Here is a 17,412-nt window from a genome sequence, read left to right on the forward strand (position 1 = left end):
TCCATTGAAACTGCTTTCCGCTAAGGTCTGTCAGTCTTTTCCAGGCCAATTCCCAGCATGTGTACCCCATCCTTTGTGACCTTTCTGCTGCTTTTGACATTGTTGATCATACTCTTGCTTGATGTTGTTCGCCCTTGGATTTCATGACGCTGTGCTTTCCTAGTTCTCCTTCTATTCTTCTGCCATTCCTCCAGGGTGTCATCCTCCTCTCCCCTTTCTCTATAGGTCTCATAGGACTCTCTTTAATGTCCCCTTTTTGGCAAACCTCATCCACTCTCACAGGACTTCAACTGCCAACTCGTGCATCTGTCTTTCCACTCTTAATTTGTTTTGTTCCATCCAAACCTGTCTTTCAAACTGCTTGTCCATCATCACCTCCTTGTATGTCTCTCTAACCATTTAAATTTATGATGGCCCAAACAGTCTCTCCTAAATTATGTCAACTCCCCCCATTCTCTGTCATTTTTGGGTGTGGGGGGGATTGGAGACCTACCATCCTCCCTGTCCTTGAGGCCCAAAATCTGGGTCATCTTAAACTCTGTCCTGTCTTTTGCCCTTGACATTCAGACTTTCTGAATCCTAATATCTCTATAGCACTTCTAATACCTAGCCTTATCTTTCTGCCCACCAAGCTAAAACTGTTGTCCAGGCCCTTATTGTCTCCTGTCATCTTCTCTCTGACCTACCAACCAAGTCCCCTCTCTAGTCAGTACAAAATACAGCCATTAAGATTATATACATTGCCTGTAATCCGGCCATCCCTACCTACCACTTGTTGAATTCAGCTTTTGGCTTCCCCCTCTTGACTGCATCAAGTTCAAACTTCTTGTTTTCTTTAAAGATGTTTCACGACTCCACCCCCCAGTTTGTCCAACCTTGTCTCTTACGGAGTTACCCCACACATTCTCTTCTCCAGTAGTGATGCCAGCCTTCATGCCCTATTAGCATGAAGATTGCTTCTCCCAGAATGTTTCTTCCTACTCCAATACTTGCTCTGCAAGACCACTACCTTTTCTTAAATCTCTTCTAAAAACCCTGTGATGGGGTGCTCCACTCACCCCTATGATGGTGCCTCCTCCTGGTCACTTTGGAGAATAACTCGCTGAGTCAGCTCCCCTTCCCACAGTTGCACTCCTTCTCTCTCTGCCAGTCTGCAGCACCTCTCTCACTCCATGAGCTGCTGCTGCCTCTTGGTGACACAGCTGCCTGACCAGGTCACGATGTGTTCTCCCCTTCTAGGTCACCAAAGCTTTTCTCCCTAGCAACCTCAGGTAGTCCTCCCTTTCACTGCCCCCCATGTGCCACTCCTCAGTGCCTGGCAGGGGAACCCCAAGTTCCAGCTCAGGGACCCACTAGTCAGCAGTCAAGAACTGTTCCCTTTTAGACCTTACTGCCTTTCCCTGAGCCCTTTTCCTTACCATCTGGTGCTCCCTCCTCTCTGGGTTTGCCAGCCTCCTAACTCCCCCCATCCAGGGAGTAACTATGGGCTACCCGTCCCTGTAGCCTCCAAACACTTCTCCCAGAGAGTGACTTCAGACATTCCCAGCAGCCCCTCTTCAGCTAATTTCCTGTCTTTATAAATCCATCCCAGCTGGTTCCTCCCCAGCTGGGCTCCCTCCCTTAGTCAGGGGATTGCTTAGCCACCCAGTTCCTTTCAGCTATGGCCTGTTGGTTTATTAGCCCATTTCTCAACCTGCTGTAACCCTGTCAAGGCTAATGTGGGGTGAGCACCCCATCACAGACCCCCCTTTTCCTGATGCGTACAAGAAACTAATTGATAGTCATCTGTAATGATGTTTTCCATCTTCAAATAAACCAATCTAACTTCTTTACTCAATCTTCCTGTTTTAGTCTTTCTGTATCATAGTGATATTTGTATTGTGGTAGCACGTAAGAGCCCTCAGTCATGAATCAAGGCCCCACAGTGCTAGGCACTATGTACACACAAAACAAAAAGATGGTCTCTTCTCCGAATAACTTACAGTCTAAGTAGTCCCATCCTTTCACCTCTGACTCTCCTTGTTGTCATGTCTCAAATACGTTTGCAAAGGAGGGTGTGGGAGGCAAGGGATCATGTAGTCTCTTTGTATTATCAGGCATAGGTATGCCCTTGGGCAGTTTAAATAATAGTGCTCCCCCATAAATAGCATCTATCACTTCAAACAAGAGGGCTAGTTAGTGCCAAAGCTTAAATCAGTGGTTCTCAACTTTGTGGGACGCATATGCAGAGCAGCCCCGACCCTGCTGGCTGGCCACCCTGGACCACCACCACACGGCTGCCCCGGAGGACGCGGGGCCAGTCAGCTGCCTAGACCCTGGAGCTTGTGGGGCTGGCCGGGAGCCATGGACCCCCGCTGTGCAGGGCCGGCCAACTGCTCCATCCCCAGACCCCCACCGCTCAGCTGCCCCGGACCCCGCAGCTCGCGGGCCTGGGCAGCTGCCCCGGACCCCTCCCCTGGGCTGCCGTGGACTTCACAGCTCGCAGGGCCAGCCAGCAGCTCCGGGGCCCTGAACCTGTGGTGCCGGCTGGCAGCCCTGACCCTGCCGGGCAGCCTGGACCTTGGTGACCCTGGCATGCTGGTGGCCTTTAGCACACAGCTGAGCTGGGCCACAGATGTGTGCTAATTGGGCCGCATGCGATCCGCAAGTTGAGAATCGCTGGCTTAAGTAAATACAGAGATAAAGTTCCCCTCACCGCAGAAATGATTCATCCAAGTTAGGAATGAAGCAGATCAGCATGGCAGTGCAGGGAAATTTGCACCCATGTTGCCATAGTGTATCTGACCTGCGGCTGAAGAGGTTTTAAGTTTCTCTGTTAGTACAACATCATTCACAAAGATTGAAATTTACGAAAAATTTGGGGAAAGGGAGAAAACATGGACTTAGATTATCATTTTACTGTTGGTATCGTAAGATGCACAGCACTGCCAGGCTTGTACTTAGACCAATCTCGGATCTGCCATTTCTCATTCAGTTGGAGTGCAGAGCTATTTCTCTGCAGTTTTCCATCATTTACTACAGAGGCGAAAAGACTGCATTTGAACTGTATTTTAAAACATCTAGTTTATTCAAGTCTGACCAAGATTCAAGTCCCAGTTGCTAGGTTAGAATGCAAGGAATGTTTTAAGGAGACATTTGGGTTTCCAATTTGTGACTATGGAATACGGCTTTCAGTCTTAGTGCTTTCACATAACAATTCTGTTGTAACCAAGCAGATTATCTCTCTGCCATCTGGTCATGTATGCCTCAGTTGACTTCCACAGGCTTGTAGGCCACTGTGCTTTTGACCTCTACTTCCAGCCCCAGCTGTCCTTTGCTAGCCCTCCTATGTTCTCCAACTCAATTCCTTAGCCTTTCCTCAGTCCAGTTGTCTTTCCAGCCTTCCTGGGCTCTAAAGGTGACCATGTCCCTCCTCTACTGTATGTCTCCAGTCCTGGGACTGTAACACCATGGCTGGTCAGCCAGATGTCAATTCAAAACTATTTCCCAGAGCCACTTTGTACACTCTTGCCTGGTCTCCTTTATGCCCCCTTCTGCGCGAAGGCTTCCCCACCTTCCTTGTCAGAGAACCACTTTCCAGGTCTCACCTCTTCGTGGAGCAACTGCTACAGCCTTTCTAGCTTTTTGAGTGTCTCTCTATTGAGTCACAGGCTTCCCTTAGTCTCATGACCAGCCAAGTAGTTCTCACTTGATCCCTCTGGGAACTACTTGTCCAGAATACCTGTTTTTACAGGGCCAAAACCCACAGGACTATGCAGGCTTGTGGCTCATCCTGAACCAATTCACTGCTACATCTGCCCATTTAGTGATGGTTCTCCTCCTAAGGTCCTTATGTGGCCACATTGGTGAAGGGTTTATTCTGTATGTGGGAGCAGGAGTTAATAGAAATAACTAATTGAAAATATAACCGTAAACACCTAAGGGTTCGGTGCAATTCTTAACTTGCAGCACAGAGTTTAAATGGTTGGAGACCAATTTTAGGCATGTGGGCCACATTGTTGTTACAAATCAAATCTTCAAGCCGTAACTGTCCCAGGGCTGCTAATATCTTATGCTAGTCTTGGGCCATTGAGTTTATTCTTGTCCAGGCATTTTGGTTTATATTCTACATTTCCTTGGGGCACAAAACGGTGCAAATTCTCTTCTATGCCAGACTCCTCTCCTGCACCTGTCCCTGTTAACCTAGCACATCACTGCAGTCTGCATTCATGCTCCCACCCCCCCCCCCCCACACACACACACATCTGAGCTATTCAGCGTAGCACTGCCATGTGCCAAATACAGATACCTGAGTGACAAAGGCTGGAGTTGAACTGAGTTCTTAAGAAGCCAAGTGGAAAGAGGCCTCCAAGGGAATCCTAACAAATAGCAGGAGAAGTGAAACTAGAGTCTTAAAGGGAGTTGTTCCAAATGCATGTCTGCACACCATGAGAACCAGTACTCCTGCATTATCCCAGAATTTAGCATGAGACTTTCAGTAGCCACAATTAATATGTAAGAAAAGAGTGTGAAAAACACCAAGTTTGTTTAATAAACAAAAAGCTTTTTTAGATCTAAAACACTGGGTAAATTGTATTAAGCATAAATAGACCTAGAAGAACAAACCATCCATAAGAGGGTATTACATGTTCTGTTGCTGCCAAGTCAGTGGAACATAAGAGAGCTGGTGAGCTGAATAAATTAAAATGTCCTAACTGTTGCTTTAACTGATACATTCATTTTTTCCTCCCATAATTTCTAAAACTTTGGTGTAGGAGAATGTGAGTTTTCTTCAATCTACCTGTCCAGTCTCCAGTAAATTTCACAAGATAAGCACCAAAATCAAAAAGGGGGAAAACCAAATTGCAGAATTTGAAAGGAGCCATATTGACAGTGAAAAACAGTAACTAATAACAGACTAAGGATTTTATCTCATTGCTCCTAGTTCGCATGTGGTTCAGAATGGTAGTGTCTTGAAAATTACATCTGATGGCTGTAGTAACCTATGCAAAGTGAATGGGTTGTATCAGTCTTGTTCCTAGGCCAAGAATCCGATTGGTCCATGGATACTGCTTTCCATTTTCCAACTCTAGAAAAGGGATCTTTTCCAGGTTAGTTTGAAACCTATTTGCAAGGCACTGTAGAAGAACTTGCTCTGCAGCTTGCCTGTGCAATACCTGAACTATGCAAATATAGCACTTCTTTGCACAAGAGCTTTACATCTAGTGCCTTTCACCACCACTGGGTTATTTTTAATCATTAAGTTTTAATTTTTGATAATTGCTTGCAAGAAGATAATCAGTAGTCCTACCTCTCTCCTTATCACCTCTAAATCTTTTTTTTTTCCCTTCAGTCTTATAGAAGCCTATCTAATTTTCCTGTCCTGCTCTCTGACAACATGGATGGACCACTTCACTCTTACTTCTGTATGGTTTCCAGACATGATTTTTCCAAACCTAGCAGTTAGACTGCCATTTTGTTGAAATGGCATAAGCATTCAAAATGCACTGGGGAATGGAGATAGATGTAAATAAGGCCTGCATTCTTCTTGCGTCTGTCTTAGTATCTATTGCTACCATCTGAATTTCATTTCAGGTTGTCGTTTGTTTGAAGTTACATCTTCTTTACTTTACACAGCCTTGGGCTGTAACATCACCATTTGCCTACAAGAAATCCATTTCTATCTGCAGCAAAATAAATTGCCTTCCTCTGTGTAATCTGGTTCTAATGAATGCCTTGCTCCTCATTAAACTGTGATTTACCTTTGTTTCCCTTTTCTGTGCTGTCAGAACTAACCATTGGAGGTCCTGTGGAGAGATGCTAATTTTGAAAAAGTGGAAGTCTGTGACTAAGCACACACAACTGGTATCCACACTGGCACTTTTCAAAGATATTCATAGAACACTTCATGGATTACAGTTTGAAGGTGGATAAGAGGACTCAAATTGTTGTCTTATTCATAATCTTCCAGTGTACAAATATAACACATGACTTTACAATCTCAAGTTATCCCCTTTCCATAACTGACCTTTATGTTCAGGACAAACAGACTTTGTCTGTTCTGCAAGAATTTTAAAGATTCCCCTGGCACTTTTTGAAAGATTAGGGTTTGGCTCTAGATATCCCAAAGAATAACCAAGTAGAGTACGTATTTTAGGAGCTTCTGTAGAATACTTCAAATTTGAAAAATATTCTAACAGTAGAATCGCTGTTATGTAGGCTACTCTGTGAGTCTCAGGACTATATACATTTTTATTGTCTGGGTTTTTTTTCTGACAGCAAAGGATTAGTACTATAAACTAGAAATAGGGGTGGTGTCAGTGGTCGCTGTACAGGTTCTGCACACAGCTCTCTGCAAGTGCCTGTCAAATCTGACCTGCTGTTTTTCCAGCCCTGGTCTTCTCCTGAGTATTGGAGAATCTGCCACTTGTGCCGGATGACGTGCTAGATTTGTGCTGTTGACAAATGCCGAATTAGGCCTACAATTAAACTACAAAACTCACACTTACTTTAGACTTAAAGTGTGAGAGTTCACACTTAATGTGAACTCTCAGTAGCAGTTTATGAATGATATATGATCTTGTTGATAATATAATTTAAAGAAATGCAAGTAGTTCTTAGGGAGTTGAATTCTTTACAGCATCAAATGGTTTCTACCTCGTATCTTAGTACTAATGGCTATACATTAATGCATTTGATCGCTATCCCATAAATTTAACTTGCCTTTTTTTTAATATGCACAATCACATATGGTCAAGTTGTCCCTGGTATAGCACCATTGTGATTAATGGGTGTCAGAGGAGTTACACTGGATTAATTTGATCCATTGAATATTGAGGGGAGTAAAGCATGGGAATTTTTTTTTAACTGGTCTTGCCTAAATCATGCAATATTTGGAAGTAAGAAGACTTTGATTAATGTAACAACATTTTTATTTTTAATATACATTTTAGAAGACAAAACTGACCTTGAAAACAGTGTGATGCAGAAGAAAATTAAAATCCCCAAACTCTCTCTCAATCACGTAGAAGAAGCTGGGGAGGTTACAGATTATGGGGAAGAAGATGTGGAGCTTAGACACAGTAAGGTATTGAAGTTTTTTTGTTTTGTTTTTTTGGGTGTTTGTGTGTGTGAAAGTGCTTGGGGCATATGCACACATGTCATAGCTAAAGAATTCCAGGCTGGCTTTCCATCCCCTTAAAACGTTGTATTGATGTAATTGGGTCAAGTTGGCGGGCAGGGGCTGTGGGTGACAATTCTGAATTGGTTTACAGACCAGCTTTTCAGAAATCCAGTTCATGTGCAGTTGACAATTATTTTTATTTGTACAGTCTGCATAACTTAATTGCTGTTAGAGATTTTTGGAACAATGTTGTTTAACTTTGGCCCAGGTTGACCCAGTTATATGATTAAGCAGCTGTTCTTGGTTGGCACTTTTTAACCTGTTGTACTCAGCTTGTCTTGAATAGAACAGTGTGCTATGAAAGTCCCAACTAAAGATTTGGGTGGGAAGAAAAACTAAACAAAATTGAATCCCTCTGATATAGAGGTCAGTGGTCCCTTCAGGTCGAGATGTCAAAAACTGTGTAATTTTTTTGTTTTTGTTTTCAAGTAACTTCTCCTTTAAAAGTCTGCCACCTGGCAGGGCGGGGGTGGGGAATATTGCTTTGTGGCTTCATGTGTTGTCTAGCTGCAGGAATTATACTACTAAATTTATTTATGGAGGGATGGCATTTTTTAGAGCATGTATGGCGCAGGAATAACATTGAATAATCTCATTTTCTGCCACATTACTCCTGGACGTGGTATGGGAATTGATAGCATCAGTTTCTTGTGTTTAACCCATGAGCTTGGTTTGCTTTCCTGTCAGTTACCTGGAAATTCAAAAATACTCTTTCTATATTTGGCCAGTTGAAAAAACTGGTGACTTTTTGCCTATACTGATACATGGTAATACCATCATCTCCCTTTACAAAGGAGTATGCATTTATTAATAGGGTTTGGACTACTGTGTGAAAGAGCAAAGGTAAATTGCTGCTAGAAGTTCACTGAAAACAAAACATCTGCAATGCAATACTACTATATAAAGAATCTCTTGATCTGGGCGATGGGACTAGATTGTATATTCTCTAATTTATTATTCTAATTCCCTTTCCAGTGCTTGCAAATAGTATAACTCATCTATTTTTATGGGTGTGTGTGTGTGTGTGTGTACGCGCGCATGGGGGTGGGAATAGTTAGTGGAAGTTTGTCTGCGTGGTGATTGAAAGCACAAGTCTTCAGTTCATGAAATGGCTTCAGATGGTGTGCTTCTATCAAGCAGTTTTTTCTCTTTAACTCAGTTAAACTGCTCTTATTTATACTGGTGAAAAAAATATTGACAGTACTTCAGTCATTTTTTTAAAGTACCCTGCAATTATGGATAACATACAAAATACATAACTGATGCCTTTTTTCCCTTTAAGACAATCAGAAAAGGAAATATAAACACGGTATGTATGCTAAACATGAAGGGCTGGACTTTCAAAAGGGAGAAGCCCAGGTCCTTTTTTTTTTTTTATTTAAACTGAAAGTTCTGCCTAAAGTACCCACTACTTGCGCACACAATTTGGGCAAATGCAACCAAGGAAGTCCTCCAGCAGTTCCTCAAGTTTGCATGTTAATACACATATAATTCAGTTATGGTAAGAGTGTTCACAAGCATCCTTTAGGAGCAACATTTTTTTTTGTAAGGTGGACCTTGTTTCACTTTTTTGGAAAACAGCCTTAATTGTCCTGAAGGCTGGAGTTTTAGTTCATGTTATGTATTGTATTCCTGCTCTGCTAATTTTCTGTATTATTGTAACACACAGAGACAAGATGGGAGGAAACAAAGTGAAGGTACACACAAAAGCATCGAAGCAGTTGTTGCTCGCCTAGAAAAGCAAAATGGGATGAGTCTCAGTAGTAGTTCAAGCCCTGAGGAAACCTTTATGGAGACTTCGGAAGGCATTAACAACATGGACGATGCTGTAATTCCTCGTGTTCTCTATGAAGAATTGCTGAGGAGTTACCAACAGCAGCAAGAAGAAATGAGACATATTCAGCAAGAACTTGAGAGAACACGGAGGCAGCTTGTGCAGCAGGCAAAAAAGCTAAAGGAGTATGGGGCGTTAGTGTCAGAAATGAAAGAGCTCAGAGACTTGAACAGGAGACTTCAGGATGTGCTGCTTCTGAGATTAGGCAGTGGTAAGTGCTCAGTATATATGGGACTAGTTTTAACAGGCTTTACAATATCTTAAAAATAGAAACTGAAACTTCTTCCAGGTGTAGGGATGGGGGACAAACAGGACTTTGCCTGTTAAAGAGCTTTTTCCACTTCAGTTGTGCTGTGCTTATTGGATTTGTACACCACGCGCCTCTGGATCTTTCTTTAATGATAGCAGCGGTCTTTGTGCCGGTAAGTCTGACTCAGAGTTTCCATGTTACAGTACTTTGTTCAGTTCTTTTTTAAAAAAAAAAAAAATTCACCCCAAACTGAAAGTTGTAGTAAAGTTTATCTTTGGAACATATCTGTCTTTCCTTTATTAAATTACATTTTTAAAAAATTCCATTCAGCGCATAGTAAGTGTAGGGCAGACCATAAGGTCTTACTGATTGCAGCTGTTTGTGGAAGGTGGGTTTTTTGTTTTTTTTTTTATTTAAGGTTTCCTTGTTATGAATAAGTAACCAAGTTTTGGCTTTTTAAAACTTTTTGTAGGTCATTCGATTATAATATGTTCTTGAACCTTTTGGCATTTGATTTAAACAGCCAAGGTATTTGAGAAATTATGGGCTGTTCATGAACATAAGTGTGTTTTTGTTTTTTGTTTTTGTTTTTTTTAAATAAGCACAATGATCCATTATAAAAAATGTTGGTTATTAAATGCAGGTTTTATACAATTTTGGATTTAGATTCCAAATAGCTTGAATCAGTGGCAGTTTTTTTGTTCAGTGATAACTATTTAACTATTATATTGGAATTGGTGCAGAGTAGTAGTCTGTGTCACTTGGGGGTGATAAAACTTGAATACTTCATTATGATTTTAAAAATAGTTTTCATGTTTGTTTTTATTTGTAAATAAAATTCAGAGCCCAATAGTCAAAAGGGTCCATAGTCAAGTCTTGGCCACTGAAATTTGCAGTTATGGGTTGCACGCCCAAGCTTTGGCATGCTGTTTTCCATGTCTGTTTTGGGACATGCGGAAGTTGATTTTCACACACAATTCAAATAGAGGGCCACCTACTTGATTTGCATGAGTGTCTGAGGCTTCTGTGCCAATCTGAGGTTTGTCCACACAAGATGTTGGATGTGAAAAATTGCATGTTTATGGTTTTGCACGCATTGAATTGTGCTTGATTGAAGTTCACTTTGAAAACTTGACTCCAAAGATTTAAGATGGACTTAGTATGGTGACTACCCAGAGTAATTAATTAAAGGGCATGTAAAGATAAATAAGCTTTCCACACAGTATTAGAGACATAATGTGGGTGGTTGTAAATTCCAGTGAGTTCTCTGAAATTCTCCTTGGATGAAAAGATGTCCTACTATCAACTAAATGAACATACGTGAATTGTCAGTCCAGATGTTAGCAGGCAAGTCTACTAACCACTGTTTTATTGGGCATTCTTGCTGGTAGTCTCAGTTGTGTGGCCAAAACTGGAATGAACACAGGGTATGGATTATTCTTTCATTGCTAGGGATAGTTTCTTCAATAGGGATTTGATGCATCTTTGCATGGACTGGTGGAAAAAACTTGAAAAGGGTGTTGCCCATGCCAAATATATTCTCTAGATAGTGGACTTGAGTTTCTAATGCATCAATCTGGCACCATTTTAACAATCATGAATAATACCACCAGCATTGAAGAAATCCATTCAGCAGATTTTTTTTCTTAAACTATTTCAGATTTGAGTGATGAATCTAGACAGTTATAGAAGTAGTCTCTCCGCAATGAACTAGTGAAACTAGTGGCACCTCTTTCCAATACCTGGCTTATCTATTCACTATTGGGAGTGATTTTGCTGAAGACACATTTCATGCAGCTCCAGCCCTGTGGTCAGCTTCACAGAAATGGACAATGCCTCCCATTGATCTGGCCACTGCTTCCATCCTGAAGAGGGTGCAGCTCCCACCTCTGACTCCTGGGGGAATTCTGTGCCAAAAAATTAAAATTCTGCACACGGTATTTTAAAATTCTGCCTATTGAATTTGTCAAAATAACACAATATAATCATGCCAATTTCAATTAGTTTGGTAATTTATTTCAAAATATCTGTCAGCGAGTATGTCTAACAATACAGACAAAAAAAAATTCTGATTTTTTTTTTTTTTTACAAATAGATTCCTTACTTTGCATATTAATACAGATTTTTAAGTAATTCATTTAAACTACAATACTGAAATGTATTTCCAACACCCCTCAGAAGCGGTGCAGAGGCTTGGAGCTGAGGGGGAGAGAAATAATTGCTGGGAAGGAGTTTGGGAGTGAACCTGGAGGGTTGTTACATGTGGGTGGAAGACGTATGGAACAGGTTTGGTTTTTTTGGTGCAGGGGAGGGATTGTTAGGGAGTTGTGGAATCTCCCCCATGCAGACCCTTGCTGATCCCTAGCCTCTCCCATTGAGTCATGCACATCTGCCCCTGTCCCCAAGTGTCCCTGCACCCCCACTACCACTTAGTCCCTGCCCCAGTCTGTCTCCCCTCCCCCCACTAGGCCTTCTGATCCTCAGTCTGTGTGACCCCGCAGCAGCCCCATGCCTCCTCCCTTGGCCCCATGGCAGGGTGCTGTGAGGAACGCAGCCTCTCCTCCCCTAGTGGCTGTTCTGGCAAGGTAGCCAGCTGCCCTCTGTTTTGGTGCCACGGTGGCCCCTGGTGAGTGAAAGGCATAACTGTAGTGCCACCCCAGCAGGATGTATTTCCTGCAGAGGAAATAAAAATGTGTGTGGGACATGAATTGTGCATGTGCACAGTGGCGTAAAATTCCCCCAGGAGTAACCTCTCTGCCTGGTCAAATCTGCTGCTCCCATTGCCCTCTTCTCCCCCCCCCCCCCTTTTGGAGAAAGCTATAAGAAGCAGCAGTACTAGCAGTGTGCAGAGTGTGCAAGGATGCTGTTGTATTAGACCTTCGCAAAGGAAGTGGAAAGCTCTTTGCCTCTTCCACCTCCTTTGCACTCCTATGCAGAGCGAACAAGTTTGTTGTACACTGTAATTTTGGGGCACTATAAAAAATGAGGGTTTGCGCTTTTTAAATTTTGTACTTAATCCCTGTCCAGATGTGCACATTAATTTAGAAAGTTCCATTGTTGTTAATATAGGGGTGGAGAATCCCTTAAACATTAGAAAGTACTTGGATTCCTAGCCTTTGTGGCGTGTTTGACTGTATCGTTTGTGTATTAAATTCTGCCCTACATCCATACAGTCTCGTTGGTTTTGGTGGGGTTATTAATGTGTAAAGGTAAAAGTTGGACCTAAATGTAGCCATCATACATTCTGTCAAGATTTGAAGCAGCTACTACAGATAATTCAATGTCCTTTTCCTGTAATGGTGGTTTTAAAATAGAAAAAGTGTCAGCCCTTGGGAAAATAGATGCAAAATTAGTTTATGGTTAGAAATGTGAAACTACTGCAGACTTCAGTTGTGATAAAAGGGATCTCAAACATCTGTGTGTAAAGAAATACTGTTCCTTTACATCAACACATGGTTAGAGATCATTGAGAGATTGTTTCTACTCCTGGAAATGGTTACCTTTGTGAATATGTGCTGTCCATGAAAATAGTTTAAAAGGGTAGTGTCCTGGACTTATCTTTAGTTGTTCTGGTGACTTCATGAACCTAGAGTTTCAAATTACATGTAATTTATGTGAAGTTATATTCTTAGCAGGCTACTGTTAATGCAAACTAATTGCATTTCTGTTTCACCTAGGGACTTACACTTTCTTTGTGTGAGATGACAGCTGTTTGGTACGGATGCACCACAGCTGGGGGAAACATGTATTATTGCTGGTGTTTTAAACTTGAAGGCCAGATGTAGACGAACGTTCAGTTAATCTCTTTGTCTGTTACTGGAACTTGCTGCCCCCCTGACAGTGTGAATATCAGTGTTCATAGCCCTTTACATTTATGATACTGAGTTGCAATTTATTATACAAGGGCCTTGGCAATGACTTGCCATAGCTGACACAGCATCCTCAGATGCATCAGGAGGAGAATAAGATGGTCAGTATTTCACTGTTCTTTATGAAATATTAAGGGCTCGATTCTGATGTTAAGGCATAACCTTTCATTTGAGGTGGTGCAGCAGTACACTGTCTCATGGAGGCACAATATCTCCTTGAGTTCCAGGGAGCAAAGGAGTGAGGGAGAAGGTAACCATTGAACCAAAACCCTTGAAGAGGTGCAATATGTATTTCCTCTGCTGCTTGGAGGTGAATGCTATCGTATTGTGCTAGGCCTCTGCACACATGCAAAGGCTATTTTTGACCACCTTCTCTCTCCTCTGACTGTAATACACCTAATGTAAGGGGCTGCATGATCCAGTACATGTTGGGTACACCTACACAGCAGATGAACACCCATGGCTCGCCTGAGTCAGCTAATTCGGGCTCATGGGGCTATAAAAATGCTATGTTTAGGTTTGGGCTTGGGACTGAAGCCCAGGTTCTGGGACCTTACAAGGGAGGAGGATCCCAGAGCCCAAGCTCCAGCCCGAGCCTAAACAGCTATGCAGCAATTTTTAGCCCCACAGCCTGAGCTCCATGAGTGAGAGTCAGCTGACCTGGGCTAGCCACAGTCATGCCATGGATCTCTCATTCCAGTGTATACATACCCAAAATCATTGACTTTTATCCTCTGGAACCCCAGCTTCAAATATGGCTTGGATCACAAGTGATATGAATTTGAATAATATAAAAATGTTTCAGGCTAACAGCCTTCACATTGGGTAAGCGCTGCACAGTTTAGTATGATTGTCCATATCAACTCAGAGGATGATCCTAGAAGCAGTAGTGTTCTATTGGGAAGATTGCACATCTCTTACCAGAACAATGCATGGCTCTAGCTAGGTCTACCGGCCTTACAATTATTACTGTTTTCACACTATGCTCTTAATTCTCAGTATTGCAGTAGGACGGAAAGGGAGATATTCACCCAGATTCTTTGCTTATCTTCCAGCTTATCTAGTTACAGCTCCCTCATTCTTGGGGCCAGGTCTGTCATCCTGAGTTGTGACATAGGTAAGAGCAGCCCAGGGCTGTTCCAGTTTACACTGGATGGCTACAGTCAGTATGGAACCATTACCCCAAGTGAGCCTAGTAGGAACACAATGAATTTCAGCTGCATCCTCATCCCTGCCTGGGAACCAAACTGGGGGAGTGGAGCAGGAGCTGGATGTGCTGGTACAGCACCAGCGGAGAATTGCTCCACACCAGAAGAATTTTCATATGGCCATATTCAGCTGCTTTCTGCTCTCTCCCTCTCTCAGTGAAAGAGAGAGCCAAAGAGTCTTATAAGCAAATGGCACTAGGAACCGAACAAATGAGGAACGTTTACTGCAGCACCATGAGTAACGGTGAATCAGCAACAAATCAAGAACAAGTATCTGGGGTTAGCCGTGTTAGTCTGTATCCAAATCAAGAACAGTGTCCTCAATATCATGTGCATTCCCTTTCCAGTAGACATGGGGAAAAGCAGAGGCTTCCTGCCACAAAAAGGAAGTGCTGAACAATGCACCTCCACACATCTCAAGTAGCATCAGAGCCCGCAATGTGTCTTTGAGAGAATGAGATGATTCACACACTGTGGAAAGGTTCCTGAGTAGTAGCCGTGTTAGTCTGTATCCGTAAAAAGAAAAGGCGTACTTGTGGCACCTTAGAGACTAACTGTGGAAAGAGCTCGTGGAAAGCCTGGCATCTGTTGATTCTGCAGCTGAAGCTATTGTGGTTCCATATTGAGCAACCAGTCATTCTGAAACACTCCCCCAAAGAAAAACAAAAAATTCGGAGTGAACTAGAAAGGTTTCTTTCCTTTCTTTTCACATTCTTAAGAATTGTCTTTGCTGTATTTTAAAATGATCATTATGTAGTAAATATTTGCATTTTTGAGCCCTGAAGCTGTGGCCAATTTCTTTCACCCACTCCCTCCCTTCCTTTATTTATTTAAAAAAAAAAAACCGAAAGCAAATAAACTTCAAAGAGAGAGAAACTTTAAAAAGTAAATTTAAAGTGTGGTGCATGGCAAATTAGGCACACAGCTCCCATTAGCAATAAAGCAGTAGAGTGAGTTGCATGTCTAATTCACAACATGCTGTGCTGAAAATGCAGTCTTTAGTACTCAGTGAAAAGAACTGTGAAGCCTATCCAGTTAGATGCAGCTTTATGGGTTTTTAGAGGTGGGGGAGGCAAGCTTTTAGAGTATAAAATAAGGCATTTTTAAGGCTTTCTGTCTGTGACTTCCAAGCAATAAAGCATCAGTTAAATTTGATATTTTTGTGGCTTTTGAGACTTGCTGCTACAGTGGACTTTTACCAGTTACTCTTCTTTAGGGAAATCTGGAAACCAAACCCCAGCTGTGTCAATATACTGGCTGTAAACAAACAGTAAAAAACTTCCAAGTAGAAAATAGCATAAATGTTTAAACCAAGAAATACTTTTCATTCTAGGAAGAAAATACTTCAACATAGGGTTTTTTCCCCCCTGAATTTTCCTTCAAAGCACAGAATTGTACATCTTGAGGATTACTTTCCTTGAGCTCATTGAACAGTTTGCCTCAAGAAAAGGCATGAATGTTCTCTTCCCAGCCTATAGTCAAGACAATCTCTAGGGCAGTGGTTTTCAACCCTTTTTCATTTGCAGACCCCTAAACAATTTCTAATAGAGATGCAGCCCCTTTGGAAATTCACCCTGTGGTCTGCAAACTCCTACCATAGAAGTCTTACACTGAAAACTGACTGAACAGAATTCAACTGTAAATGTTGCACGTGCTCAGCATGGCAGTTGACACAATGGGAGAAAGGGGACTAAACTGTGGGTTTCTATGATAATGACAACACTTCCAGATTTTGGCCTATAGGTGCGGGTATTCACATACTTTTGATCAGAAAAACAGAAAGTAAATAAGGAAATGTTGTTTAGTGTTTCTCATAACACAAGAACTAGGGGTCACCAAATTAAATTAATAGGCAGCAGGTTTAAAACAAACAAAAGGAAGATTTTTTTTCATACAACGCAGAGTGTCAGTCTGTGGAACTCTTTGCCAGAGGATGTTGTGAAGGCCAAGACTATAACAGGGTTCAGAAAAGAACCAGATAGCCATTGATGGACCTATCCTCCATTAACTTATTAACCAGAATGGGCAGGGATGGTGTCCCTAGCCTCTGTTTGCCAGAAGCTGGGAATGGGTGACGGGATGGATCACTTGATGATTACCTGTTCTGTTCATTCCCTTTGGGGCACCTGACACTGGCCACTGTTGGAAGACAGGATACTGCGCTAGATGGACCCTTGGTCTGACCCAGTATGGCTGTTCTTATGTTCTTAATGTCTTTTCTGGGATCTGAAACTTTATTTTCATAATCACCGTTCATGGACCCCTTAGACATAGTCTGCGGACTCCCAGGGGTCTACAGACCACAGGTTGAAAATCACTGCTCTAGGGTAGTTGTGTATCAGTACCCTGCTTGTTCAGTTCATTAAAGAATGTGGGAAGAGGTTGAACGTTTCTACCATATCCACTCATAAAAGGTAGGCTTGCAGTTGGTCTACCGCTGTGCGTGGTTTTACCAGTTTTAAATGCAACTGTTCAGTCTTTGCTTGGTGCCAACATCAGTGTCTGCTTGTGTATGATGTTGCAGGTGTCTGTGAATGCTGCTTTGAAACTATAATATGAATGTGCTGTCTTTCACAGGGTTCTGTATTGGTACCATACTTTCATTCAATTCCTAAGAAACCCAATAGCTATCACTGCAGAATAGAGTTGTCCAAAGAACTGGAATTTTTGGTCCTTGACAATAAACTAAATGCACCCCACTAGCTCCAAGTGCAAAATAACTATGATATTTAGGTCACGTACATGCAATGTTAAGCCACATGGGGAAATTGCTATTTTTGCATACTAAGCTTTCATATGATTCTGTGCAGCATAAAGAGTAACGGATGCTATAATCGTTTCAGATACAGAGAATGTCCAAGAAATATGATACAAGAGACAGATTTATTTTTTCCAGTGTACCAGCAGCTATACTGCCATTAGCTGAAACGGCAGTCTGATTTGCTGGGTTAGAGCAAGACAAAACTTGGGGCTATATGTACAAAAAGAGAGGTGGCAACTGCTGAGACTCATTTCCACAGTTAAAGATTATTAAATTAGTTTTTGTGGTTATTCAAGACTCAAATGTTGGATATGCAGTGCTAACTCAC

The 17,412-nt window shown here is 42.0% G+C and overlaps 1 protein-coding gene across 5 annotated transcripts in view; it reads left to right on the plus strand.

The window, feature by feature from the left end:
* The window catches only part of BEND5 (BEN domain containing 5), a 1,373,097-nt gene that overhangs the window by 854,890 nt on the left and 500,795 nt on the right, over positions 1–17,412 (plus strand). For 3 of the 5 annotated variants that reach the window (XR_012640609.1, XM_074961767.1, XM_074961770.1), the window contains 2 exons: positions 6,933–7,066; positions 8,832–9,207. The exons of 1 other annotated variant lie outside the window; for it this stretch is intronic. Coding sequence is in view for 3 of the 4 variants with exons in the window: in XM_074961767.1 (XP_074817868.1) it covers positions 6,933–7,066; positions 8,832–9,207 (510 nt within the window). In the remaining variant the exon portion in view is untranslated. The remainder of the gene's footprint in view (positions 1–6,932; positions 7,067–8,831; positions 9,208–17,412) is intronic. One more of the 5 variants, XM_074961771.1, reaches the window with a different exon arrangement.

This window comes from Natator depressus, chromosome 8 (assembly GCF_965152275.1).
Source record: "Natator depressus isolate rNatDep1 chromosome 8, rNatDep2.hap1, whole genome shotgun sequence".
NCBI classification, from domain to species: Eukaryota; Metazoa; Chordata; order Testudines; family Cheloniidae; genus Natator; species Natator depressus.